Source organism: Bufo bufo, chromosome 1, assembly GCF_905171765.1.
Source record: "Bufo bufo chromosome 1, aBufBuf1.1, whole genome shotgun sequence".
In the NCBI taxonomy this organism is placed as follows: domain Eukaryota; kingdom Metazoa; phylum Chordata; class Amphibia; order Anura; family Bufonidae; genus Bufo; species Bufo bufo.
In genome coordinates, this window is record NC_053389.1 from 52,070,634 (window position 1) to 52,098,418 (window position 27,785).

A 27,785-nucleotide genomic window follows, 5' to 3' on the forward strand; every position below is an offset into this window, starting at 1 on the left:
CCTTTATACTTCCTGCATTCTTACTGATCATCACATGGTTGTACTATGATTAATAAATCCTCTTGTAATAACATCCGGTAAAATCATTAACACTTTATGACATCAGCAAAACTAAAAGATTGAAGTTGTAACATGTTGCTGCTACGTTTTATGAACACTCTGTGCCCAGGCATCTGATATTACACAAGTGTCACACAAACCGCACAGTGGAAAATTACCAGCTCCATCTGACAACACCCCAGAGCAGGAGAGCTGCAGTCCCCAATGCCAGCCCTGCAACTCTAATACCGTCCCTGCACCCTCACACCTCCTACCATACCTGCACCCTTACACCTTGTCACTCCTGCAGCCCCACTGCCACACCTGCACCCTCACACCTCCTACCATACCTGCACCCTTACACCTTGTCACTCCTGCAGCCCCACTGCCACACCTGCACCCTCACACCTCCTACCACACCTGCACACTCACATCTTGTCACTCCTGCAGCCCCACGGCCACACCTGCACCCTCACACCTCCTACCATACCTGCACCCTTACACCTTGTCACTCCTGCAGCCCCACTGCCACACCTGCACCCTCACACCTCCTACCACACCTGCACACTCACATCTTGTCACTCCTGCAGCCCCACGGCCACACCTGCACCCTCACACCTCCTACCATACCTGCACCCTTACACCTTGTCACTCCTGCAGCCCCACTGCCACACCTGCACACTCACATCTTGTCACTCCTGCAGCCCCACGGCCACACCTGCACCCTCACACCTCCTACCATACCTGCACCCTTACACCTTGTCATTCCTGCAGCCCCATTGCCACACCTGCACCCTCACACCTCCTACTATACCTGCACACCCACATCTTGTCACTCCCGAACCCCCATTGTCACACCTGCACCCTCACACCTGCATCCTTCTGTAATAGCATCCAGTAAAATCATTAACAGTTTATGGCATCATCAAAACTGGAAGTTATAACATATTGCTGCTGTGTTATAAACACTGTGTGCCCAGTTATCTGATATTACACAAGTGTCACACAAACCGCACAGTGGAAAATAACCAGCTCCATGTGACAAATCCCACAGCAGAAGAGCTGCAGTCTGAATCCCCAATGCCATCTCTGGAATCCTAATAACGTCATTGCACCCTCACCCCGCCTACCACACCTGCACCCCCACTGCAACATCTGCACTCTCACATCTTGTCACTCCTGCAGCCCCACTGCAACACCTGCACCCACACATCTTGTCACTCCTGCAGCCCCACCTGCACCCCCACACCTCCTACCACACCTGTATTATTGTCTTGTCACTCCCCCCCCCAACTGTCTTACCTGCACCCTCACATCTCTTCACTCTTACCCCCACTGCCACATCTGCAGCGTCACCCCAGTCCTGCATCTTTCTGCCATTCTTGCATCCTCATACTTCCTCTCTCATGACTCCTGTGGAGACTGCATTCTCACTGGTCATCACGTGGCTGTGCTATGAGTAATACATCCTCCTGTAATAGCATCCAGTAAAATCATTAACACTTTATGTCATCAACAAAACTAAAAGTTGGAAGTTATATTGCTGCCACTTCAGACAGACTGCATCTCACCAATCCTCATCATCATCCCCATCCCAACTATATAACCTCATTATCATTGATTATCCTCAATCCCAGCTATGGACTTGCATCATCCATTACCCTTATCTTCATCTATCACCCCAATCCCAGCTATAGACCCTCCTCATCCATAACCCTGATTCGAGCTTTAGACCCTCATCATCCATCACTCCCATCCCACCTATAGACCCTCATCACCATTCATTATCCCCAGTCCTAGCGATAGACTGTCATCATCCATTGCCCTCATCTTCATCTATCACCCCAATCCCAGCTATAGACCCTCCTCATCCATAACCCTGATTCGAGCTTTAGACCCTCATCATCCATCACTCCCATCCCACCTATAGACCCTCATCACCATTCATTATCCCCAGTCCTAGCGATAGACTGTCATCATCCATTGCCCTCATCTTCATCTATCACCCCAATCCCAGCTATAGACCCTCCTCATCCATAAGCCTGATTCGAGCTTTAGATCCTCATGATCCATCAACCCCACCCCATCCCACCTATAGACCCTCATTATCATCCATTTCCCCCAATTCTACCAATAGATCCTCATTATCCATTACCCTCATCATCATCCATCTCCCTCATACAAGCTAAAGACTATCTTCCATCACCCTCATCATCATTCATCACCCCCTCATCATCACCTCTCCCCTACACCCACTCCCAGCAACAGACGTTCAGCATCACCCATCTCCCTATACTCAGCTATGACCTTCATCATCCATCTCACTGATCCCAGATATAGACCTACATCATCTGTCATCCCAATCCCACCTATAAAAACTCATTATTACCTGCCCCCATTACAGCTATAGGCTCACATTATCATCCATCATCATCAATCCTAGCTATAGATCGTCAGCATCCATTATCCTAATCTTCATTCATCACCCTGATCCCAGCTATAGAGCCTCATCATCCATCTCAGCTTTAGACCCTTATAATCGCTCACTCCTGTTTCAAGTGTAGACCCTCATCACCCCAATTCCAGCTATAGACCTTCATCATTTATCACCCTTATGAGACTATAGACCCTCATTATTCAACACTCTTATTCATCACCCCAAATCCACCTATAGACCCCTTCATCCATTACCCCAATCCCGTTTATAAATCATCATCTTCATCCACCACTCTGATCCCATCAATCTGATCCCAGCTATATACCTTCATCTTCATCCATCCTCTCATTTCCAGCTATAGACAATCATCATCCATCCCAACTACAGACCATCATTATCCATCACCCCAATCCCTGATGCAGAGGTAATCATTATCCATCACCCCGTTTCCAGCCATAGACCCACATAATCTGTCATCCCAATCCCACCAATAATAGAACTTTATCATTACCTACCCCCATCCAAGCTATAGACTGTCAATATCATCTATCATCCTCAATCCTAGCATGTAGACCCTCACCATCCATCACCCTTATTCATCAGCCCAATTCCACCTATAGACCCTCATCATCCACTACCCCAATCCCAATAATAGGCCATCAACATCATTCACCCTCATCTTCATCCACCACTACGATCCCAGCTAAAGGCCTTTATTATCCATCACCCTGATTACAGCTGTAGACCCTCATCTTCATCCATCTCCTCTATACCAGCTATAGACCATCATCATCCATCACCCCCAATCATAGCTAATCATCCATGATCTCAGTCCCAGCTGTAGACCATCAGCATGATCCAGAACCCCAATCCCAGCTATTAACTATCATCCTTCACCCAGGTGTCGTTAGAAGACCATCATCCTTATTTATCACCCTGATCTCAAGTATAGACTCTCATTGTCCATCTCACCAGTCCCAACTATCCAGCTTCATCCTCCTCCTACTCTATAATATTTTAACTTTCTGATCACAGGTATCCACCATTGCTGGACTGGGTTTCCTTAGACTTACATAGGAAAAGTTTCAGAAGGCCAAGCCTCCAGATCCAGTCCACAGTAAACCTGCAGTTCTCATCACACACCCAAGTCGTATCACCAACAACTGATGACTGCAGGTTGTATAAAACAACCCATAACTGTGCATGGCTACCCTCTCACCTACAGATGGAGTTGTCCACTGCTGGACCCTACTGGAGCCATTACTGGAGAAGGGACTTCAGGAGGATCTTCTGGTTGGCTGTCCCCACCATTCCGTGCATCATTATTATCATCATCATCCTACTGTTCCCTGCAGTCATCCATCATACGCTATTACTGGCCATAAATCTGCATTTTATGGTGCAATTACCATGTGAATCTGCGCCGATCGGTAATATGACCTCTGAAGATGATGAGTGGAGACTTCCTCCTTGCATACCCCCACGTAGTGTTTTATTACACATGTGGATGAGACCAAAAAACAAGAACAAATTCTGTTTACAATAATTCATACTCACAGATCTGCCATTTCCTTCTGTGGAAAAAAGTAAGTGACCCCCGGTATTGCCTGCCTTGGCAGACACATCCCCCAGTAGGCAGAAGCACTTACCATTACCACTTACACGATAAATACATCAATTATAAAAGAGCAGGTCTGGGTCCTATCTCTGGGACACGCTCCTATATAAAGAATGTGACTCTGCCTTGAATGGGGAGCAAGCTGCGCATGCGCTGTGCCCTCTCCATTCATTGCTATAGGACTTCTGAAAATAGCTGAGAGCGTGCACTCCCCTATTTTTGGAAGTTCCATAGCTGTGAACAGAGAGGACACAGCGCATGTGCAGCTTGCTCCCCATTCAAGGTGGAGCCACGTTCTTGAGACAGGAGCGGAGGTGGGACCCACACCTATTGGATTTTTATGACATATCCTATAGATATGGCATGAATGTCCAGATAGGAATAACCATTGAAGCTGCTCTATGAACCTCTAGTGGTGGCTTATCTGCAAACAAAAGAATCAGGCATGTTGAAATCAAACAGCTCTATCCTTATCTTCCCCAATATCTTTAGCCTCCGGTAAGGCTCTATTCACATCTGCGACATGGATATGCTTGCCCAACAGACCTCAGCTGTGCGTTTTTTCCCCCCAATCAAATATGATGAAATCTGCAATGAAGGCAACAAAATTGAGCAGTGCACACAATAGAGGTGGAGTAGAGAGCACCCAGCAGAGGTGGAGCAGAGAGCACCCAGCAGAGGTGGAGCAGAGAGCACCCAGCAGAGGTGGAGCAGAGAGCACCCAGCAGAGGTGGAGCAGAGAGCACCCAGCAGAGGTGGAGCAGAGAGCACCCAGCAGAGGTGGAGCAGAGAGCACCCAGCAGAGGTGGAGCAGAGAGCACCCAGCAGAGGTGGATCAGAGAGCACCCAACAAAGTAGTGGTTCACAATAGAGGCGAAGCGAACAAAATGGAGGACGGGTGACTTGGCACACAACAGATGAGGAGCAGAGGGCACACAACAGAGAAGTAACGGATTAGCATACATTAATGGAATAACAGTGCACACCTCAGAGGAGTAACAGAGGTCACACCTCAGAGGAGTAACAGAGGGCGCACTGCAGAGGATTAGAAGAGCTGCACACGAATAAGAAGGAGGAAGTACACAAGAAAGGAGAGGGGAGCACAACAGAGGAGTAGCTGAGTGCACACAACAGAGGAGAAGGAGAGCCCACATAGCACAGTGCACATACAAGGGGAGAAGGAGAACTCGCACAGAAGAGGGGTAGCAGAGTGCACATAACAGGGGAGGAGGATGAAAACGGTACACAACAGAGGAATAGCAGAGTGTACATAACAGAGGAGAAGGAGCAGAGGGGTAACAGAGGAGAAGGAGCAGAGGGGTAACAGAGTGCATATAGCAGAGGAGAAGGAGGAGAGAGGCACACTTGCAGAGGAGTCGCAGAGTGAACATAACAGAGGAAAAGGAGAGTGCACATAGCAGAGTGCACATAAAAGAGGGGAAGGAGAACTCACATAGCAGAGGGGTAGCAGAGTGCACATAACAGAGGAGAAGGAGAGTACACACAACAAAGGAAAGGCCACATAGCAGAGGAGTAACAGAGTGCATATAGCAGAGGAGAGAGGCACACTGCAGAGGAGTAGCAGAGTGAACATAACAGGAAAAGGAGAGCCCACATAGCAGAGGGGTAGTAGAGTGCACATAACAGAGGAGGAGGAGAGCAGCACATAGCAGAGGGGTAGCAGAGAGCACATAACTGAGGATGAGAGCAGTACACAGCATGGGAAAAGCAGAGTGTATATAGCAGAGGAGAAGGGGAGCCCACATAGAATGCATATAGCAGAGGAGGAGGAGAGGAGCATGTAGCAGAATGCACATAACAGAGGAAAAGGATAGCCCACACAGCAGAGGAGTAGCTGAGTGCAGATAACAGAGGAGGAAGGGGGAGCACACACAGCAGAGGGGTAGCAGAGGGCATATAACAGAGCAGGAGGAGGGTGGCAGCAGAGTGCAGATAACAGAGGAGGAGGGGAGCTCACACAAAAAAGGAAGAGTTAAGGCATGGAGCATATGAGTAGCAAAGTGCACATAACAGAAAAGGAGGGCAGTGCACACAGCAGAGTGCACATAACAGAGGAGAAGCAAAGTGGACATTGCAGAGAAGGGGATCAGCACACAGCAAATGAGTAGCACAGTGAACATAAAAGGAGAAGGGAAGCCTGTACAGCAGAGGTGTAGCACAGTACACATATCAGAGGAGGAGGGGAGTGTACATAACAGGAGGAGAAAAGCTGCAGAGGCGTAGCAGAGTGCACATAACAGAGGCAGGCGGTAGAGGAATAGCAGATTGCACATTGTAGAGGAGGAGGGGCAGAACCACAGCAGAGGACTAGCAGAGTGCACATAGCAGAGGAGGAGAGGAGCTGCAGACAGAACAGGGGGAGGGGAACAGACGACAGTAGAGGAATAGCACAGTGTACATTGTAGAGAAGGAGGGGAGCAGCACACAGCAGAGGAGTGGCAGAGTGCATGTAACAGGGGAGAAGGAGTGTCCACACAGCAGAGGAGGAGGGGAGCTTACACAGCAGAGGAATAGCAGAGAAGGAGGAGGGGAGCCGCCGACGGCAGAGTGCACATAACAGAGCAGAAGGAGTGCCCGCACAGCAGAGAAGGAGGGGAGTTGCAGACAGCAGAGGAAGGGTTGAGGCACACAGCAGAGGAGTAGCAGAGCGCACATAACGGAGGAGGAGGAGAGTGGCACACAGCAGAGCACACATGACAGAGAGGTAGCAGAGCACGCAACAGAGCAGGAGCGGAGCAGCATCTAATAGGAGTGTAGAAGGACACACAATTAGGGAGAATCAGAGACACAGAGGACACATTATTAATAGAACAGAAGAGAGGAGGAGCGGAGCTGCACACAACAGAGGGGAGGAGCAGCAGGCAGAGATAACAGAGGAGGAGCAGAGCAGCACATAACAGAGGAGGAGCGGTGCAGTACATATCAGAGGAGGAGCGGTGCCACAGGCCTAGGTTAGGACCAGAATCTCACAGGTGCAGAGTGTACAGCCCTCAGGTGAATGCAAAAAGACTGAAGAAAAACTGCAAAGCACCTAAGACATCAAAGCCATTAGAAGAGCAGGTACGTGTCTGATACACATCTAATAATGTGCAGTGCAATATGGGAATATTTATATATGCACACAGAAGGCTGTATATGACTGTATATAGGAGATTATGGTAGTACTGTGTATGAGATAATGATAGGCAGTAATATATCCGAGTATATTTTGTTATTAGGTATTTGGTATTAGTAATATATGTGCAGTATATAGGATTGTACATAAATATATATATATATATAGGATCACATATATCATTTATGACAGTATATATGGGGTAGATAGAAGATCTCAAGCTACATCTCCCCACCCTTCAGCAGCAAGAACTGCTCAAATGACTAAGAAATAAACGACTGCAAAAAATATTGTGTGAATACTGACCCCTGCCGGTCAACTGAAGGCAGTGCATGCATGCTTACACCTGAGATCTGGATGAGAAACATAAAATGTGTATGAAGTTCCTTCCTGTGGCCATCACATAATGGGTTAACCTGGTGGAAATTCTGCTAGACTAGATAAGTTGGCTAGCACTTATCAATACCATCCAGGCGGTGGCGGTACATGTAGTGGAAGGGTGCCACGAACGAGATACACAACCACAGGAGGAGGACCACCCTGAGGGCTGCTGTGAGAGATTTTCACCCATGAAGAGAATTGCTTTCAGATTATCGCCCTTGTGACAGCTCTTCACTTTCTGGATCAAGGCCATGGAAGAAAACTCAAAAGTGACCCCATGTTATAGGCAGGTCCGGAGGTACAGAAGATGTGCGTACACAAGAAGGCAAGGCCAGTGCAAGTGGACAAGGTCAAAATCACCATAGTACAGCACAGAATACCACCCCAGCAGAAGCAAATATCCTAATGCAGCACAAAATACCATCCAGGAGGGTGTCAGTGCCGGCTGCCACCTTCTTTCCTCCTTCTCCAGTTGTCTGGAGGAGGGGAGATGTGGGCCACAACACAGAGCCGAGAGAATACAGCACTACATACCTATTACATCCATGGGAGCACACAGGAATTTGCGCGCGCTGTAGCGCACTGTGCCAATTCTTTTGCCCGCCCATTTTTCAAAGCCCCCTTCACATCTAAAAATGCAGCGAGCGCAAGATTTTTAGCCCCACCCATTATTAAAAGCCCCTCCTACATATAATAAGCCACTCCCAACAAACATTGTACAGCTGACATTCTATAGTTGTCTCTACACATCATACGGAGAGAGGGGGAGGCCTGTCCTGGCTGCACTGCCTGCTTCACATTATACAATAGACAGCCGACTACAGCCAGGAAGCTCCTCCGCTCTCCTCCCTCCCCAGATCCTGCTCATTGCCTGTGGTTCCCCCCCACTGGTTCTGCCACCCGCCCGTGGCCTGCTGCCCCCTTTGGCCGTCCTCACCCAGCTCTGAATCCTCTTTCTGCAAATGGCAGGTGAAGGGGGGGGGGGGGGGGGAGCCGGAGCATCTCCTCTCCTACATAGCGCCCCATACCTCTTACATCCAGTGATGTCACCTTTGTTGTAGACGTTCACTTTCCTCATCTTCTCCATTCAGACCAGACCGCCATGATGATTTTTCAGCCATCTCCCGTCTCTGCAGAGATTAACAAACAGACATTAGTTTCCCACATTTCCATCATCTTCACATCTTCTGAACACCCTTTCCTGCCACCCCCAATACTATACTGCAGAAACGGTCCCCCTGGAAATACTACTACCACACAGATAGTGCCCCCAATACTGTACCCGCTATGCCCCCAATACTTTACTGCAGAAACAGTCCCCCTGGAAATACTACTACCACACAGATTGTGCCCCCTTCAACAATTATTGGCACCCAGTGCTCTAAAAAATAACTGCACCCAGACACTAATAGTATAAAGATAATGCCCCCCAAAAATTATTGTGCTAAGCGGATACTGTGCCAGGGTGCCCCCCCCCCCCAAAAGTAAAAGTCCTCCCCAAAATCCCACCAATAGAAATAATTCTCTGCCAGAGCACACTATAGTGCCCATACTAGTAATCATGTTCCTCATAGCCCCCCAGTAGTAGTAAAGCTCCCCATAATACCCCCTAGTAGTAATAATTCTCCTTATAATATGAAAGTACATGAAATACCCCCACTTAGTGCCCGCAGTTGAGCTAATGTCCCCATAATGTATGCCAGTATAAAATACCCCTATATAGTGCCCCAGTAAATGCCCTCATAGTGCTCCTCTCCCCCTTCCCCATCATTTCCCCCATAATATGCCAGTAAAAAAATGCTCCTTCTTAGTGCCCCCAGCAGATGCCACTATAGTGCTCCTCTCCCCCATAATGTGCCAGTAAAAAATACCCCTTCTTAGTGCCACCAGATGCCCCAATAGTGTTCCACTCCCCCATAGTGCCCCCAAATAATGCCCCATAGTGTCACTCAACCCTATAGTGCCTCCCATAATGTGCCAGTAGAAAATGCCCCCTTAGGGCCACCAGATGCCATAATGCCCCCCGTAATGTACCAATAAAAAAGGCCCCTTTAGAGCCCCCACTTCCCCATAGTGCCCCCAAATAATGCCCCTATAGTGCCACCAGATTCCCCTATAGTGCCCCCCATTATGTGCCAATAAAAAAAAAGCCCCTTTAGAGCCCCCAGATTCGCCCATTGTGCTCCTCTCCCCCATAATGTGCCAGTAAGAAATGCCCCATAGTCCCCCCCCTAAAATGGGCAAGAAATAAATGCCCCCAGAGTGCCACCCCCAAAAAAATAGGGCTGTAAGAAATGCCAGCTCCCCCCCCCCCCCCCCCCCCCCCCAAAAAAAACCACAGGCTCAGGCTGCGTGATGATAATGACGTCATCGCGCCGCCTGAGCCGGCCTCTGATAGGCTACAGGCATTAGTGCCTGCGGCCTATCAGAAGAACAGGGAAGGGAGACGCCTCTCCCTCCCCTGCCCCGCCGCAGCACAGCCGTCTGTATCGCTGTCGCGAGGACGACGATACAAATGAATATGGAGATGAACGCTTCCACAATGGAGGCGCTCATCTCTTACTGCCCTCCCACCGCCACCAACAACTAGAACCAGGGCCGTGCCACCTGTGGTGATCGAAAAAAAAAATATATATATTCGCTGGTTGTTATAGGGGGGGGGGTCCAGACCCGCTGAACCACCCCTGTCGGTGCACCACTGATTACATCCAGTATTGGCTTCATTGATATAGACTTCTTTTTCTTCATCTTCTCCATTTGGCCCAGACCACATTGACGACTTATTTCAGCCATGTCTGCAGAGTTTACTACACAGACAGCTAGGTTCCACATTTTGGCTTAGCTTTATCATCGTGCTAGCATCCCCCCCATAAAAATGCCCCCTATAGTGCAACTAACAATAATAATGTTTCCCTATTGGGTCTCCACAAATGTACTCTATAGTGCCCCCCGTATAAAACCAATGCCCCCTATAGTGCTTCCAGCAGTAATAATGCTCCCCTATTGTCTCTCCAGTAAATATAATACCTCCTATAATGCACCCAATATTAATAATGCCTCCAGAAATAATAAATCCACCTATAGTACCCCCAGTATTAAAACGCCCCATAGTACCCCAGTAGTATGCTCCCCATGTGGCCCAGTAAAAAAAAAATATATATACCTGAGTCCTGTTCCATGCCACCGTCAGTAATGCCGGCCACAGGCCTCTTTTGACATTCTGGGCCATTCTTACTCTACTTTTTTGGCTTAAGACCTAGTGGCCTGTGGTCTATGGAGGTGAACAGTGGGTCAGGGAGCCCTTGACTCTCATGCCCTCGCCTCATTATCGCCGTCCTGAGGGTGAATTCAAAAGGGCATCTGTGGTCACCGGCTGGGTACATGATTAACACAGGGAGAGTCAAGTCGTTGTGTATCCAGCCAGCAGCCATGAAGAGGGCTTTGGCAGCCAACCGGAATTGGCCCAGTGGTAAGTTTATTGATAGGGGATATGGCCAGTCTGATTCTGATCAAGTAACACAAATCACTGACTGGTCCGGTGTGGCTTTCCTGGATCAGATGTGCAGCATCCCAAAGTGCCTCAGAGATTCTACAAGACATACAGAGGCTTCTGATCCCAAGGAACAGCCAGAGCATGACAGTGGCTCTAAGGGTACTTTCACACTAGCGTTATTCTTTTCCGTCATAGAGTTCCGTCCTAGGGGCTCAATACCGGAAAAGAACTGATCAGTTTTATCCCCATACATTCTGAATGGAGAGCAATCCGTTCAGGATGCATCAGGATGTCTTCAGTTCAGTCGTTTTGACTGTTCAGGACGGAGATAACACAGCAGCATGCTACAGTTTTATCTCCGGACAAAAACACTTGCCGGAATGCCGGATCCGGCATTTTTTCCCCCTAGGAATTTATTAGTGCCGGATCCAGTATTCAACATACCACAATGCCAGATCCGTCCTTCTGGTCTGCGCATGCGCAGATCGAAAAAAAAAAAAATGCCGGATCCGGCATTTCAATGCATTTGTAAGACTGATCAGTCTTACAAATGCCATCAGTTGGCATACGTTTTGACGGATCCGGCAGGCAGTACAAAGGAGTCTCTAAGAGAAAGCACGAGGTCTGGAGGGAACAGAGGAACCTGGAGGGGACAGAGGAGTCTGCAGGAGAAAGAGAGGGGTCTGGAGGGAACAGAGAACTCTGGAGAGGACAGAGGAGTCTAGAGGGGACAGAGGACGTTGAAGGAGACACATTAGTGTGGAGGAGAAAGAGAGGGTCTGAAAGGGACAGTAGTCTGGAGAAGAAAGAGAGAGAGTACAGAGACGTTTGTAGGAGAAAGAGAGGGGTCTGGAGGGGACAGAGGAGACTGGAGGAGAAAGAGGGTCTAGAGGGAACAGAGGAATCTGGAGGGGACAGAGGAGTTTGGAGTCTGGAGGTCTGAAGAGTACAGAGGAATTTGGAGGAGAAAGAGAGGGGTCTGGAGAGCACAGAGGAGTATGGAGAAGAAAGAAAGGGGTCTGGAGAAGAAAGGGGACAGAGGAGTTTAGAGGAAAAAGAGTGGAGCCTGGAGGGGACAGCAGTCTAGAGGAGTTGGAGGGTACAGAGGAGCTTGGAGGAGAAATAGGGTTCAGGAGGAGTAAGAGAGTGGTCTGGAGAGTACAGAGGAGTGTGGAGGAGAAAGAGAAGCATCTGGAGGGAATATAGGAGTTTGGAGGGAATCTAGAAGGCAAATAGGAGTTTAGAAAGGACAGAGGAGCTTAGAGGGGGGCAAAGGGGTCTGGATAAAACAGAGAAGTTTGGGGAAGACTGTGGATATTGGATGGGAAATAGAGCTTCTTAGTAGGAGGACAGAGATGTGGAAGGGGACAGAGGTATCTGGAAGGGACAGAGGATGGATGAGAGAGTACAGAACCATTTTCACTAATTTCAAGGTCTCTACTTGCTGTCAGTGAACACTTGTTTACATTGGCAGCAAACTCTGTTATGCTGTCCTGCTCTTGGCAGAGAAGTGGACTCGGTTGCATCCAGTGCAGATAACACTCTGCGTTAACACATCAGCATCTCTCTGCCTGTTACACTGTGTCGCTCCAGAGTCCACAGAACATCAGGCTCTTCTCACAGGTTTTCTGCTCCATTATTAGAGAACAATGAAAATAATGGAGTGCTGGATCCATCCTATGAGGGTGCATAATGGTCCCTTATTGATTTATAATAGCTCCATCAAATTTCCTTCATGGTGTCTGTCATTTTGACAGGAAGATAAGCGCAGCTGGCTGGGCTGTTTTTTTTCCTGGCAATAATTACACAGTTTTTGACAGAAATATCCGCACCACAGTTACCGCTAATTGCCGGGCTGTATCTGTACTAGCAGCTGGACACCACGGCAAGTACATAGACTGAATGCAACTGTACTGTCTCTAGGGTGTAGGGTATACTCCTGCAGGAATGGGGGTGACTGCCATCTCTATGGTGTAGTACAGGCATGCTCAACCTGCGGCCTCCAGCTGTTGTAAAACTACAACTCCCACAATGCCCTGCTGTAGGATGTCCGGCCATGCTGAGAGTTGTAGTTTTGCAACAGCTGGAGGGCCGCAGGTTGAGCATGCCTGGTGTAGTATATTCTGCACCATAGAGAGTAACTACCATCTCTGCAGGAGTATACACTACACCCAGGGGCGTAGCTAAAGGCTCATGGGCCCTGGTGCAGGAGTTCAGCTTGGGCCCCCCACCACCACCTTCCCTCAGTGCTTTATGGCAAGGGGCAGGGGTGCACCTAGCCTTTCTGGTGCCTGAGGCAAAAACTGAAACACCCCCCCCCCCCCCCCACGCCAAATTCTCAACCTAACCCATTCCCTCCAATCCTAAAGATCGGTCATTAATATCAGACCGGCATCCGGATCAGCTGTTTGAAGAGAGGGCAGTGCTGATATGAGAGCTGCTTTCTCTGCTCTGTTCACCTGCTCGCCGCAGCATTTGCAGTGGTGAGCGGGTAAACAGAGCAGAGAAGGCAGCGCTCGTACGAAAAATAAAGTGGACAACCCCTTTAAAGACATACTTGGAAAACATTACATACAGCGCTACAGAACATACAGGGTCATACAGCCCCACATACAGTCAGGTCCATAAATATTGGGACATGGACACAATTCCAACATTTTTGGCTCTATACTCCACCACAATGGATTTGAAATGAAACGAACAAGATGTGCTTTACCTGCAGACTGTCAGCTTTAATTTGAGGGTATTTACATCCAAATCAGGTGAACGGTGTAGGAATTACAACAGTTTGCATATGTGCCTCCCACTTGTTAAGGAACCAAAAGTAATGGGACAGAATAATAATCATAAATCAAACTTTCACTTTTTAATACTTGGTTGCAAATCCTTTGCAGTCAATAACAGCCTGAAGTCTGGAACGCATAGACAATAGACATCACCAGACCCTGGGTTTCATCCCTGGTCATGCTCTGCCAGGCCTCTACTGCAACTGTCTTCAGTTCCTGCTTGTTCTTGGGGCATTTTCCCTTCAGTTTTGTCTTCAGCAAGTGAAATGCATGCTCAATCGTATTCAGGTCAGGGGATTGACTTGGCCATTGCATAACATTCCACTTCTTTCCCTTAAAAAACTCTTTGGTTGCTTTTGCAGTATGCTTTGGGTCATTGTCCATCTGCACTGTGAAGCGCCGTCCAATGAGTTCTGAAGCATTTGGCTGAATATAAGCAGATAATATTGTCCGAAACACTTCAGAATTCATCCTGCTGCTTTTGTCAGCAGTCACATCATCAATAAATACAAGAGAACCAGTTCCATTGGCAGCCATACATGCCCACGCCATGACACTACCACCACCATGCTTCACTGATGAGGTGGTATGCTTAGGATCATGAGCAGTTCCTTTCCTTCTCCATACTCTTCTCTTCCCATCACTCTGGTACAAGTTGATCTTGGTCTCATCTGTCCATAGGATGTTGTTCCAGAACGGTAAGGCTTTTTTAGATGTCGTTTGGCAAACTCTAATCTGGCCTTCCTGTTTTTGAGGCTCACCAATGGTTTACATCTTGTGGTGAACCCTCTGTATTCACTCTGGTGAAGTCTTCTCTTGATTGTTGACTTTGACACACATACACCTACCTCCTGGAGAGTGTTCTTGATCTGGCCAACTGTTGTGAAGGGTGTTTTCTTCATCAGGGAAAGAATTCTTAATTCTTTATCTGTTCATTGTAATTGGGATAATGAAGGAATAACACACACCTGGCCATGGAACAGCCGAGAAGCCAATCGTCCCATCACTTTTGGTCCCTTAACAAGTGGGAGGCACATATGCAAACTGTTGTAATTCCTACACCGCTCACCTGATTTGGATGTAAATACCCTCAAATTAAAGCTGACAGTCTGCAGTTACAGCACATCTTGTTCGTTTCATTTCAAATCCATTGTGGTGGTGTATAGAGCCAAAAATGTTACAAATGTGTTGATGACCCAATATTTTTGGACCTGACTGTATGTACCTCTTCCATCCAGTGATATCTCCTCTGATATTATAGATATTCTCTTTCCTCATCTTCTCCTTCAGACCAGACCGCCATGGTGACATCTTTCAGCTGTGTCTCGTCTCTGCAGAGTTTAACAAACAGACATCTTACTTTCCTACTTTTCCATCATCCTCACATTTTCAACACCCCATTCTGCCCCCCCCCCCCTCCCAATTCCCAATACTATACTGTAGAAACAGTCCCCCTGAAAATACTGGTACCACACAGATAGTGTGCCAGTACAAAAAAATACCCCCTTACCTTTCAGATCAGACCCCCATATCAGACCTCAATGTCAGACCCCGCCCCAATATCAGACCTCAGATAAGACCCCCATTAGACCTCCGTTTCCCATATTAGACCTCCAGACCCCCATTAGACTTCAGACCAGACCTCCAGACCCCCACTTGACCTCCAAACTCCCATATCTGACCCTTATTAGACCTCTAGACCCCCTATCAGACCCCAGTTAGACTTCCAGACACCTATTCCCCCATTAGACCCATGACCCGCAATCAGACCCCCATTAGACTTCTCTAGACCCCCAGTCAGACCCTTCAGACCCCTAATCAGACCCCCAATCAGATCCTTCAGACCCCCAATCAGACCTCATATCAGACTTTAAAATAAACAACTTACCTCTCCTGCTGTGCCGCTCCTCTTCCGGTCAGGCTGTCTCCTGGGCTCTCATCTTTTCTCAGGTCCCGCGCTGCAGTCACCTGACTTCCTGCAGCGTCAGGTCAGAGTGCGCTATGTACGTCCTGACGCTGCAGGCAGCCAGGACACAGCAGCACCAGCGGCGGGAAGAGCGAGCAGAAGGAGGGGTAAGTACTGTACAGCGCTTCTCTCCCCCTTCTCCTGCAGACTAGTGAGAGCTTTCGTTATGGAAGCGCTCACCAGTATTCCCTTTATAAGATGCAGTGCATCTTATAAAGGGAAATATACAGCACCACTGGCAAGGGCGGCCCCTCTGGGAATCTCTGGAACTCAGCCAGAGTGACCATCGGGTTCTTGGTCACCTCTCTTACCAAGGCTCTTCTCCCCGATTAGTTTGGTGGGGCATCCAGCTCCAGGAAGAGTCTTGGTTGTTCCAAACCTTTTCCATTTAAGAATTATGGAGGCCACTATGCTCCTTCAGTGCAACAAAACTGTTTTTCTACCCTTCTGCCTCCACACAATATCCTGTCTCTGAGCTCTACAGGCAGTTTTTCCTCCTCATGGCTTGGTTTTTGCACTGATATGCATTGTCAGCTGTGAGATCTTATACAGACAGGGGTGCGTCTTTCCAAATCATGTCCAATCCACTGAATTTACTACCGGTGACTCCAATCAAGGTGTAGAAACATCTCAAAGATGATCAAGAGAAATGGGAAGCCCCCAGAGCTAAATGTCAAGAGTCATAGTAAAGCGTCCAGATACTTCTGTCCAGGTTCCTTTTTAATAAATTTACAAAAATGTCTAAATCTTTCACTTTGCCATTATGGGGTATTGAGGGCAGATTGATTGTGGAAAATTTTTTATTTTTTTATTTTAGCACAAGGAGCAACATAACAAAATGTGAAAAAAGTCAAAGGGTCTGAAGGCTTTCGGAACGCCCTGTAGATAACCCATTGTGTGCCGCTGCAGGACACCCCTGGACTCTCCTCCGTAGTTAAGAGGACGAGGTTGCAGGATGGCGCCACTCTCCCTGGTCACGGAGCAGCAGATTTTGCTTAGTTAAACATTCACTAAACGACCAGTGACCTTCAGAGCAGAAACTCGCTCAGGTCTTTTAGTATTACGTTTATATCTGTTCCTGGGAAAGCTGGGTGACAACCACAATGGCTTCTGTTACGGTCCTCACGCACGTTTTTCAGACTCTTTGAGTATGCGACGAAAGCAGCATTTGTCCGCCTCCCTTGTATCGCTCCATAACTAGTAAGAATCTGGGAAATCTGGGTGACGTGAGATGAAGACAGTCACCGGAATATAACGGAGATGTTCCTGAATTTTAACCCCTTTGGGTTTACATATTACTAGATCATTGATCATCACATATTTAAAGGGGCAGTACAGGAATCCTGCAGTGGGCTGAGCAGTGTCGGTGTCGCCCTGTTCCTTTTAGCTCTTTGTGTTGTGGCGGGCGGCACTGCAGGAACGTGTGACCCGGCGATGTCTCCGCGCTCACAATAAAGCTTATGTATTAAGACATCTCGTCCAGCGGAGGAAGCAAAACCCAAAATGACAGCATCCGGCTTTTGGGGCAATGAGAAATAAAGTGTAAACTGCACAGCACCAGATGCCTGCGCTGCGCAGGGGAATAGTTACTGCTCTCTGTTATCAGTTATTTCTAAATGAAGTTGCCGTCACATTTACACTCGTATTTCCAGGTCTACAAGAACCAGAGAGGAATTTCGTGTGACTCCACTATGTTAATGGAAATATCATCATCTGGTAAGTGTCCGCTGACTGGTTAGTCTCTATAATGGATGACGATGCATGGATTATACCTGCAGTCCTATGTAACACCACAAATAACAGCGATAACTCTCTGAGTGCAGATAATGTAGTAGATGTCACCTGCAGTCCTATGTAACACAATAGATAACACAGAACTCCCTGAGTAGAGATAATGTAGTAGATATTACCTGCAGTCCTATGTAACACCACCGATAACACAGTGATAGTTCTCTGAGTACAGATAATGTAGTAGATGTCACCTGCAGTCCTATGTAACACCACAGGTAACACAGAGATAATGCCCTGAGTGCAAATAATGTAGCAGATGTCACCTGCAGTCCCATGTAACACCACAGATAACACAGCGATAACTCTGAGTACAGATAATGTAGTAGATGTCACCTGCAGTCCTATGTAACACAATAGATAACACAGAACTCCCTGAGTAGAGATAATGTAGTAGATATTACCTGCAGTCCTATGTAACACCACAGATAGCACATGGCAATTCTCTGAGTACAGATGATGTAGTAGATGTCACCTGCAGTCCCATGTAACACCACAGATAACACAGTGATAACTCTCAGTAAAGATAATGTAGTAGATGTCACCTGCAGTCCTACGTAACACAATAGATAACACAGAACTCCCTGAGTAGAGATAATGTAGTAGATGTTACCTGTAGTCCTATGTAACACCACAAATAACAATTATAACGCTCTGAATACAGGTAATGTATTAGATGTCACCTGCAGTCCTATGTAACACCACAGATAACACAGTGAAACGTCTCTGATTACAGATAATGTAGTAGATATTACTTGCAGTCCTATGTAACACCACAGATAACACAGTGATAGCTCTCTGAGTACAGATAATGCAGTAGATGTCACCTGCAGTCCTATGTAACGCCACAGATAACACAGTGAAACGTCTCTGATTACAGATAATGTAGTAGATATTACTTGCAGTCCTATGTAACAGCACAGATAAGTCTGGGTTCACATTGCGTTTTTCCTATCTGTTTGACATGTATGTTGGTAAAAAAGAATACAAAAACGTAGCACACCACATCCGGTAAAAAAACGTATACTTTTTTTTTTTTTTTACAATGGAACTCTTTGGTGAACGGATGCCACTGAATGGCATCTGTATGAGGCATCCGTTTAACGTATACGTTTTTTGGATACGTTAAATGGATGGGAAAGAACACAATGTGAACCCGGCCTTATACATGATTTTTCGGGGGCTGCTGTCTGTCTGTTATGACAACACTGACTGTTCCCCTCTGTGACTTTAGGATTTGGAGATCTCGCCATGAAGGTTCTACATATTGAATCTTCCTCCCAACATGAAACCATGGAGTTTGCTCGAAAGAACGCAGCCAACTTCCTATCTCTGGCAAATTTACTCATGGGTCTCTTGTCCGTACTCTGCACTCTGAATGGGTAAGTGTGTGAACAGCCCAGGGTGAGGGTGATGATGAGGCTGATGGTGGTGACGATGGAGAATATATTGGAGATAGTGGTGATGATGATAGCGAAGAATTTGCAGAGGATCATGGTAATAATAAGGGCTCATGCACACGATCCGCAAAAAATACGGGCGACGTCCGTGTGCATTCCGTATTTTGCGGAAAGGGAACGGCTGGCCCCTGATAGAACAGTCCTATCCTTGTCCGTAACGCGGACAATAATAGGACATGTTCTCTTTTTTTTTTTTTCTTTTTTGCGGAACGGAAATACGGACATACGGAAACGGAATGCACACGGAGTATCTTCCTTTTTTTTGCGGACCCATTGAAATGAATGGAATTCGTATACGGTCCGCAAAAAAAACGGAAAGAATATGCGTTCGTGTGCATGAGCCCTAAGGGTGAAGGAGATGATGAGAGCGAGGATGGTGATGATGATGGTGGTGATGATTGGTGGGCTTTTCTCAATGTTGTTATCATGTGATGTGGCGGTCATCTCCGGAGACCTCGTACTGGTAGTGTATATTGTTGCAGACAGCCGCCATGTTTTTTGTCTCAGAGAAGCAGCCTCTAGGATTGGTCTGTAAGCCTCTTCCCAAACACAAAAACGTGACAGATCGGATACGGAAGCCGGCAGCAAACAAAGGAGCCCGTGCAGCCGTGAGTGACACTGTATCATACATTTACATCTGGCCCTGCCGGCTTGTTTTTAAAAAGGGGTCGTGTTCATGATGACAACCCCTTTATATAAGAAGTTCCCCTTTAAATATCACACCCATTAGGCTACAGCAAGATGTCTTCTCGTGTCAAGCCCTTGATCACGCCTTTGCACATTCTGTCTCCGTAGGATGTGGCAGTGCTCCGCTTGGCTGCTCCTGTTTGGCTTCATGTTGGATCTGGCTGACGGAGCTGTGGCTCGGCAACTCAACACCTGCTCAGCTCTAGGTGAGTCCCACCGCTGCCTCCATATTAATGAGCCTGTGACCTGGTTAACATTAACCAGGCCTGGAGGAACTTTCCACCTCTACGTGACTACTGTGAATATCCGCTCAGGGTCAGTGACAGGGGCGTTGCTAGGCTAAAACATTCGGGGCCTGGGCCCCTGATGTTTTGTCCCAGGCCCCGAATGTACTGCCTGCCAGGCAGGGCGGCAATACAATTGAATATAATGCACTGCAAGATCTGAAGGACCTGTGATGGGGTCACATGATCAGTGCAGAAGGCAGGGGGTGAGAAGGACCTGCGATGATGTCACCATCATGTGACCAGTGAAGAGGAGAAGTCCTGGGGAAGAAGCTGTGGTGATGTCTGCTACATGAGGAGAGGTAAGTGAAGGGAGAGGCAGAGCAATGCTGGGAGTTGTGGTTATTTAACTGGGACTGTATATTAGGTCTGAAGGGAGGGATGTTATCATGGGACTAAATGTTCAGGAGTGATGTTATTTACATGGGACTGTATCTTGATGGTGGCTGGGGGAGGGAGTAATTTACATGGGACTGTATAATGATGGTGGCTGGGGGAGGGAGTGATGTTATTTACATGGGACTGTATCTTGATGGTGGCTGGGGGAGGGAGTAATTTACATGGGACTGTATGTTGGATAAGGCTGGGGAGGGGGTGATGTTATTTACATGGGACTGTATATTGATGGTGGCTGGGGGAGGGAGTGATGTTATTTACATGGGACTGTATAATGATGGTGGCTGGGGGAGGGAGTGATGGTATTTACATGGGACTGTATATTGGAGGGGGCTGGAGAGATGGTGTGATGTTATTTACATGGGACTGTATGTTAATGGTGGCTGGAGAGGGGGTGGTGTTATTTACATGGGACTCTATGGTGGAGGGAGGGAAATAGTGTTATTTACATGGGACTGTATGGTGGATGGGCTGAGGAATTATAATTTGTGAGGACACTAAGAGGAGGAATATAACTACAGGGGGCACTGCAGGGGAGACCATTATAACAGTAGGGGGCATTATAAATACTGGGGGCACTGTGGGGGCATTTTAAATCCAGGGGACATTAGGCGTTCTTATTACTACTGGGGGCTCTGTAGAAGTGACTTATAGATCCGCCTTATTTCTACAAAGAGCACTATGGGGGCCTTATTACTACTGAGGGGTCTGTGAGGGCATTATTAATACTGGAGGGCTCTTCTACTAATGGGGGCACTCTTGGGGAGCATTATCACTGTTGGGGGCACTGTAGGGGGCAGTATTACTAATGAGGACACTCTAGAAGGGAATTACTATAGGTAGGACTATGAGGAGCACTATTACTATGGGGGGTACTCATTTTTCTTCAGGATAGTATTTGGGGGGTATTGGGGAGCACAGCGAGCAGCAGGAGAACACTGTGGGGACTCCAGGTTGGGTGATGATGATAGAAATGTGAGGAAGCTAAGATGTCTATGTGTCACACTCTGCAGAGATGAGGTGCAGCTGAAAGAAGTTGTCTGGACCGAGTGGAGAAGATGATGACATCAGAGGAGACATCACCTGGAGGCACCGGATATGACAGGTATGTGCTGCTGTATAGCGAGTACAGCAAAATGCAACGTCGACTTAGGCCCCTTTCACACGGGCAAGTTTTCTGCGCGGGTGCGATGCGTGAGCTGAACGCATTGCACCCGCACTGAATCCGGACCCATTCACTTCAATGGGGCTGTGCAGCTGAGCGGTGATTTTCACGCATCACTTGTGCGTTGCGTGAAAATAGCAGCATGTTCTATATTCTGCATTTTTCACGCAACGCAGGCCCCATAGAAATGAATGGGGCTGCGTGAAAATCACAAGCATCCGCAAGCAAGTGCGGATGCGGTGCGATTTTCACGCATGGTTGCTAGGTGATGATAGGGATGAGCAACCCCGGACCCCATTAAAGTCTATTCACTGTATTATTTTCCCTTATAACATGGTGATAAAGGGAAATAATAGCATTCTTAATACAGAATGCTTAGTAAAATGTTGATCGAGGGGTTAAAAAAAATAAAAATAACTCTCCTCATCCACTTGTTCGCGCAGCCGGCATCGTCTTCTTTCTTCTTCTTTCAGGACCTGCAAAAGGACCTTTGGCGTAATCGCGCTCACCACGTGGGTCCTGAAAGAAGAAGAAGACGATGCCGGCTGCGCGAACAAGTGGTTGAGGGAAGTTATTTTTTATTTTTTTTAACCCCTCAATCAACATTTTACTAAGCATTCTGTATTAAGAATGCTATTATTTTCCTTTATAACCATGCTATAAGGGAAAATAATAAAATCTACAGAACACCTAACCCAAACCCGAACTTCAGTGAAGAAGTTCGGGTCTGGGTACCACATTCAGTTTTTTATCACACGCGTGCAAAACGCATTGCACCCGTGCGATAAAAACTGAACAACGCAACGCAATCAAAACTGACTGAAATTGCATGCGCACTCGCGCCGGTTTCCCGCAATGCACATGCGACGCATCCGGAGCAAATCCGGGACGCCCGTGTGAAAGAGGCCTTAGGCTACTTTCACACTAGAGGTAGCCTTCTCCGGCAGGCTGTTCTGGCGGGTAAGCAGCCTGCCAGGTCCGTGCTACCACTGGTGCACCGTGCCGACGGAAGTCCGCTCCGTCCCCATTCACTATAATTGGGTGGGCCGGTCCGGCCGCAGTATGGCAAATTTTGCCTAGAGGTGGGCTGAAAAGAACTACAACATGCTGCAGTTTTATTCCAGCCGCCTCTCAGCATGTTTGCCGTGCTGCGGGCGGACCTCATTATAGTGAATGGGGCCAGAGCGGACATCCTACGCACGGTGCACTAGCGGTAGCACGGACCTGGCAGGCTGAAAGTAGCCTTAGAGAACTGGGCCATATTCATTGGGGCTTGTGCCCCGGATCCTTTGAGACCCTAGCAACGCCCCTGGTGAGGTGGAAATGTTTGACCTCTGACTCCCAGGGCTGTGAACATTTACTTCTCGCACGTTCCACCAGTCGGTCGGTTTCCTATAGGCTGAAGAGATTACTTATTTTAATTATCATTTATATTTATGTGGTTTCCAGGGGCCAAACTGGATGACTTTGCTGACTTCACCTCATTTGGGTTAGCCACGGCTTTACTGCTCCACACCAGTGGCTTCTTGGATGCTCTTCTGGTCGTCGTCTATGTCCTGGCTGTTTTCACTCGTCTTTGTTTTTACTCCAGTGGTAAGATCTTTAACAATATCCCACCAGTCACCTTCACAATGTGCTACCTGCCTCCTGTGTCCTTCAAAATGTCCTACCAGCATCTTGTGTCCTCCACAATTTCCCACCAGTCTCCTTTTTTTCTCAACAATGTTCCATTATCCTCCTGTTTTCTTCCTCAGTGTCCCACCAGCTTCCTCTGTCCTCCACAATGTCCCATCAGCCCCTTGTGTCCTCCACAATGTCCCATCAGCCCCTTGTGTCCTCCACAATGTCCCATCAGCCCCTTGTGTCCTCCACAATGTCCCATCAGCCCCTTGTGTCCTCCACAATGTCCCATCAGCCCCTTGTGTTCTCCACAATGTCCCATCAGCCCCTTGTGTCCTCCACAATGTCCCATCAGCCCCTTGTGTCCTCCACAATGTCCCATCAGCCCCTTGTGTCCTCCACAATGTCCCACCTCCCCCTATACTGATAAGCTCCTCAAAGACATCCCGTCTTGGGATGTTGCTGACATAAGTATTTGGGATGCTGCAGTAATATTAATGGGGTGTCCTTTTTCTTCCTGTGTAGGGATCCCCTTCATGTACAGAGGACTCCCCTGTACTTATGCATCCGCCATCTTGGCATGTGCCTCATTACTGACAGGAAACCATACAGTTCTCCTGCGAATGATAGCTGTCATTATGATCTTCTTCATGATTGACCAAGGAATCTACCCACATGACAAGATCCTGGAGTCACAGCTTTGGAAGAAGATGGTCTTCGCAGGGGGTGAGTTTGTAGGGATGACATCAGTAGATTGTGCATTCATTTGTGTGAGGTTTGAGTTGACTTTGACTTTATGGAGACAGCTGAAGCTTTGGGGTTGTGTTTTTTATTTTATTTTTTTACTATAAATTATCATACAATCATATGACATATATCAATACATTAGTACAAAACACAGAATACAATCCATTTCATACTTTACTCTTCTCCCTATATTCAGCCATTGGGACAAAATGTCCCTCCTAGGAGATCATGTAGAATCTTATATTCAATTTACTCTTCACAGTAATCATATTCCTTGTGTTAGTTTTCATTTTTATACTCTTGAAGGTGTCACATTATATAGAGTATGTGATGTTTTGGAAGGGGCACAGACTCAGTATATGGGGCACGTGGCAGCACAGTATAGGGTTATGTGATATCCTGGAGATGGCACAGTATAGAGTGTATATAGTGACACAGCATGGGGGTATATGGCAGCACAGCATAGGGGTTATTTAGTGGCAGAGTATAGGGTGGCATAATATACAGCTTTATGGTGGCACGGTATAGGGGTATATGGTGGCACCATATAGGGGTTTAGGTATAGGGTGGCACAATATACAGCTTTATGGTGGCACAGTATAGGGGTATATAGTAGTACGGTATAGGGGTGTGTGGTGGCGCAGTATAGGGGCATGGTATCAGGATATTTTGTAGCACAGTATAGGGCAGTGGTGGTGAACTTATGGCACGGGTGCCAGAGGTGGCACTCAGAGCCCTCTCTGTGGGCACCCGCACCCTGAAAAAAAGTCTATGGCAGGGATCAGCAACCTTCGGCACTCCAGCTGTTGTGAAACTACAATTCCCAGCATGCTCCATTCATTTCTATGAGAGAAGAGCAGAAGAAGTACGCATGCTGGGAATGCCGGAGGTTGCCTACCTGTGGTCTATGGTGTACCAATATGCCTTAGACTTTTCCTGTCATTTATTATGATTGGCACAGGCAGCACATTGATTGTAGGCAGGCTGTTATAGCTTCGTGATAAAGTAGATGGAAGATATACTAGATTGGACTGGCGTATTCAGGTTAAATTGCTGCTGGGCACTCTAAAAGGTTCACCATCACTGGTATAGGGGGTATACGGTGGCACGGTATCAGAGTATTTTGTAGCACAGTATAGGGGGTATACGGTGGCACGGTATCAGAGTATTTTGTAGCACAGTATAGGGGGTATACGGTGGCACGGTATCAGAGTATTTTGTAGCACAGTATAGGGGGTATATGGTGAAACAGTATATAACACCTATTTTTTTGACACATCTGATTGATTTCTGTTGCAGGTGTCATCGCCATGCTCTGTTCCTTCTCCCCCCTGGCGTGTTTATACCATTTGGTTTGGTCTCTATCCTACATTCTCTTCCCAGAAGCCCTGTGGAGCTTCAAGGTGTGACGTCCGGGTGGCAGAGTCCGTGCTGTCCGATAACCGCGTGTGTTACAGCGCGGGCAGCACTGTGGTGTGATAAGCAGTATTATGTAATGGAGGACGGCGGTATGGTGATACTATCGTAGGTCTCGGGGTGGGTGATATTGTGTCATTTAAGGTCATTGCCAGTGTCTGGGGCTTGGATCATCTTAGAATAACGAGCATCATTTACTGTGGTCGCCATCTTAGTCCTCGGCTCCTGCCTTTACCATCCCTGAGACCATCACATACCTAGTCAACCCGTGCATCTGGCACCAGCTCGGCCATGCAGTGAAGGGGTGAAATTTTGCTGTATATAGATTGTACAGATGTGATATATTCTGAGTCATTGAGATACAATAAATACCGTTTGATCTGTACCACATGGCGCCGCTCGTCTCGCCTTCTTTGTGTCTCTGTCTCTTTCTATACCATGATGCGTTCTGAAAACCTCCACATTTCCGAGCGTCTTTATTCTACATCATAAATATATTTCTTATAAGCGGGGGTTAATCCGGACCACCCACTATATATACATTCCACATGAGAGGGTGGGCAGCAGCGGGCACAGGTAGATGGTGCCAATGTCCTCACAGCTCAGGATGCCCACCCCTCCCCACATAGGCTCTGGGCCTTGTCCTCACACTGTCACTTGCTGAAGACGTCATGAAGGAATCCCAGCCACATGCAAGTACTCGCTCCAGCTGAGAGTGTCCATGGCTGTCAGAGCGGTATGTCCATCGGCCTGGTCAGAAACATTCTGCAGCTGCTTCACAACATCTGTAAAGCAAGGTCTCAGCGGCGCCTCCCACTGCCAGCAGCTGGTCATTACTTCAAACCTGGAAGATCATAAGACGCGTTCAGCAGCAGAACATGGAAGACGATGAGTACACTGCGACGCACAACTCATACACCCCCATCAATGTACAAACCTGTGAACCCCCCCCCCCCCCCCACACACCTTATAACCCGTCCTATAATGTGCAACCTGTAAGCATCTACACCTCGTACACCACTCCTTATTATGGGGTCCGAGATACGGGGCAAAGGGAAGGTTAGAGTGTCAGGACACTGCCACATGCTCATACAGGTACAGGAGAGTCCTGCATCAGAAGTGAGCAAAGGTTTACATTCAGTGACAGCAAGCAGCGATCGTAGAGATTATAGGTTACACCTGTATGGTCAGAAATGAAATAGATCTCACCATTATCTGACCGGCGTGCAGATCACCATGACAGCAGGGTGCGGCGATCCCATTATGGGGGTCACCAGTAGTACCCGTGTGTGACCGACAGCTACGAGCATTCAGGGGACTCCATAATCCCCTTAAATCATTGCCTACATGACAGCCCTAAGACATCTACCCACCTATAATCAGCACATCCTGGAGTCACACCAGAATTAGAGCAGATAGGAGGACATCATGGGTGCAGCTTGGACAGACGGAAATATTCTGCCTTTCTATAGCAGCTTTACCATACCCCGGGCTCCTCCACCAGGGGCCAAATCTGGAGTCTGGAGGTGCTCCCAGTTTCATTTGCAGGCTGGAAGAATAACTGGCTCCTAATTTACAGGCCTCCCTGGAGCCCTCACCATTGTGAAAGGGGCACGAGATGGTGGAAACTTATGACTATGGCCTCATGCACACGACACGGAAATGGTCAGTGTGCCGCCTGCATCGTTTGACTTCAGTGGGTATAGGACATGTTCTGTCATTATGCGGATCGGACATACGGATGCAGAGAGCAAATGGAACATCGTGTTCTTTCCTTATCTGTATGTTCGGTCTGTCAGCAAAATGCACACCACTGACCCGTTGAATTCAATGGGTCAACAAAAAAAAAACACTTCTGTATTTTGTGGATCCACAATTTGCAGACTATAAAATAGATATGGTCGTCTGCATGAGGCCTAAGGAAGAAAAAAGCTAATACATTTCCTGCTTCTACCAAAGCCACCATTATGTCATTATGAGTCACTGCCATGTTCCTCTGCTGCCACCTGGTGGAGACCTATAAATCACAGACCACCTGAGACTAACAACAATATGCGGCAGAGAGAAAGTCAGGGGGCAGACTGGCCATACAGGGAAATTTCCCGGTGGACCGATGCCCAGGGGTCTGACCAAGACCTCCTCATGGCAGATGGCTGGGTACATAATGATCTGATGCTCTCAGCATTAAAAGAGTTTTCCAAGAGTTTAAGGCCTCTCGCACACGACCGTATGGCTTTTTTAGTATTTTGCGGTCTGCAAATAATGGATCCGCAAAAAATACGGATGACGTCCGCGTACATTCAGTTTTTTTGCAGAACGGAACAGCTGGCCCCTGATAGAACAGTCCTATCCTTGTCCGTTATGCG

The 27,785-nt window shown here is 47.6% G+C and overlaps 3 protein-coding genes and 1 long non-coding RNA gene across 14 annotated transcripts in view; 1 reads left to right on the forward strand and 3 right to left on the reverse strand.

Annotated features, from left to right (window-relative positions):
• Positions 1-350: 350 nt before the first annotated feature.
• Positions 351-1,388, reverse strand: LOC120994957. 2 transcript variants are annotated; one of them, XR_005777506.1, is made up of 3 exons: positions 1,376-1,388; positions 1,207-1,274; positions 351-771 (listed from the first exon to the last, which is right to left on the reverse strand). It is a non-coding gene; the product is annotated as an uncharacterized LOC120994957 (long non-coding RNA). The 2 variants fall into 2 exon arrangements; XR_005777507.1 differs by having other exon boundaries at positions 351-841.
• Positions 1,389-4,662: 3,274 nt separating this feature from the next.
• On the reverse strand, positions 4,663-6,454 carry LOC120994866. Of its 3 annotated transcripts, XM_040423735.1 has the most exons (3): positions 5,503-6,454; positions 5,419-5,451; positions 4,663-5,250 (listed from the first exon to the last, which is right to left on the reverse strand). In XM_040423735.1, the coding sequence occupies exons 1-3, from the start codon at positions 6,386-6,388 to the stop codon at positions 4,667-4,669; spliced, it is 1,503 nt and encodes a 500-aa protein (XP_040279669.1). In that variant the 5' UTR covers positions 6,389-6,454; the 3' UTR covers positions 4,663-4,666. The 3 variants fall into 3 exon arrangements, with proteins under 3 accessions (XP_040279669.1, XP_040279685.1, XP_040279678.1); XM_040423751.1 differs by lacking the exon at positions 5,419-5,451 and having other exon boundaries at positions 4,663-5,379; positions 5,700-6,454; XM_040423744.1 differs by lacking the exon at positions 5,419-5,451 and having other exon boundaries at positions 4,663-5,382; positions 5,610-6,454.
• A 114-nt stretch (positions 6,455-6,568) lies between these two features.
• Positions 6,569-25,804, forward strand: TMEM269 (transmembrane protein 269). 4 transcript variants are annotated; one of them, XM_040423823.1, is made up of 8 exons: positions 6,569-7,175; positions 16,674-16,986; positions 17,509-17,572; positions 18,879-19,026; positions 19,900-19,997; positions 23,086-23,229; positions 23,782-23,982; positions 25,303-25,804. In XM_040423823.1, the coding sequence occupies exons 2-8, from the start codon at positions 16,960-16,962 to the stop codon at positions 25,410-25,412; spliced, it is 792 nt and encodes a 263-aa protein (XP_040279757.1). In that variant the 5' UTR covers positions 6,569-7,175; positions 16,674-16,959; the 3' UTR covers positions 25,413-25,804. The 4 variants fall into 4 exon arrangements, with proteins under 4 accessions (XP_040279757.1, XP_040279782.1, XP_040279773.1 ...); XM_040423848.1 differs by lacking the exon at positions 16,674-16,986 and having other exon boundaries at positions 6,721-7,175; XM_040423839.1 differs by lacking the exon at positions 16,674-16,986 and having other exon boundaries at positions 6,725-7,170; positions 17,503-17,572.
• The window catches only part of LOC120994886 (tyrosine-protein kinase STYK1-like), a 56,117-nt gene continuing 53,692 nt past the window's right edge, over positions 25,361-27,785 (reverse strand). For all 5 annotated transcript variants that reach the window (XM_040423784.1, XM_040423769.1, XM_040423792.1 and 2 more), the window contains one exon: positions 25,361-26,263. In XM_040423784.1, coding sequence (XP_040279718.1) covers positions 26,089-26,263 — 175 coding nt within the window. In that variant the 3' untranslated portion in view covers positions 25,361-26,088. The remainder of the gene's footprint in view (positions 26,264-27,785) is intronic.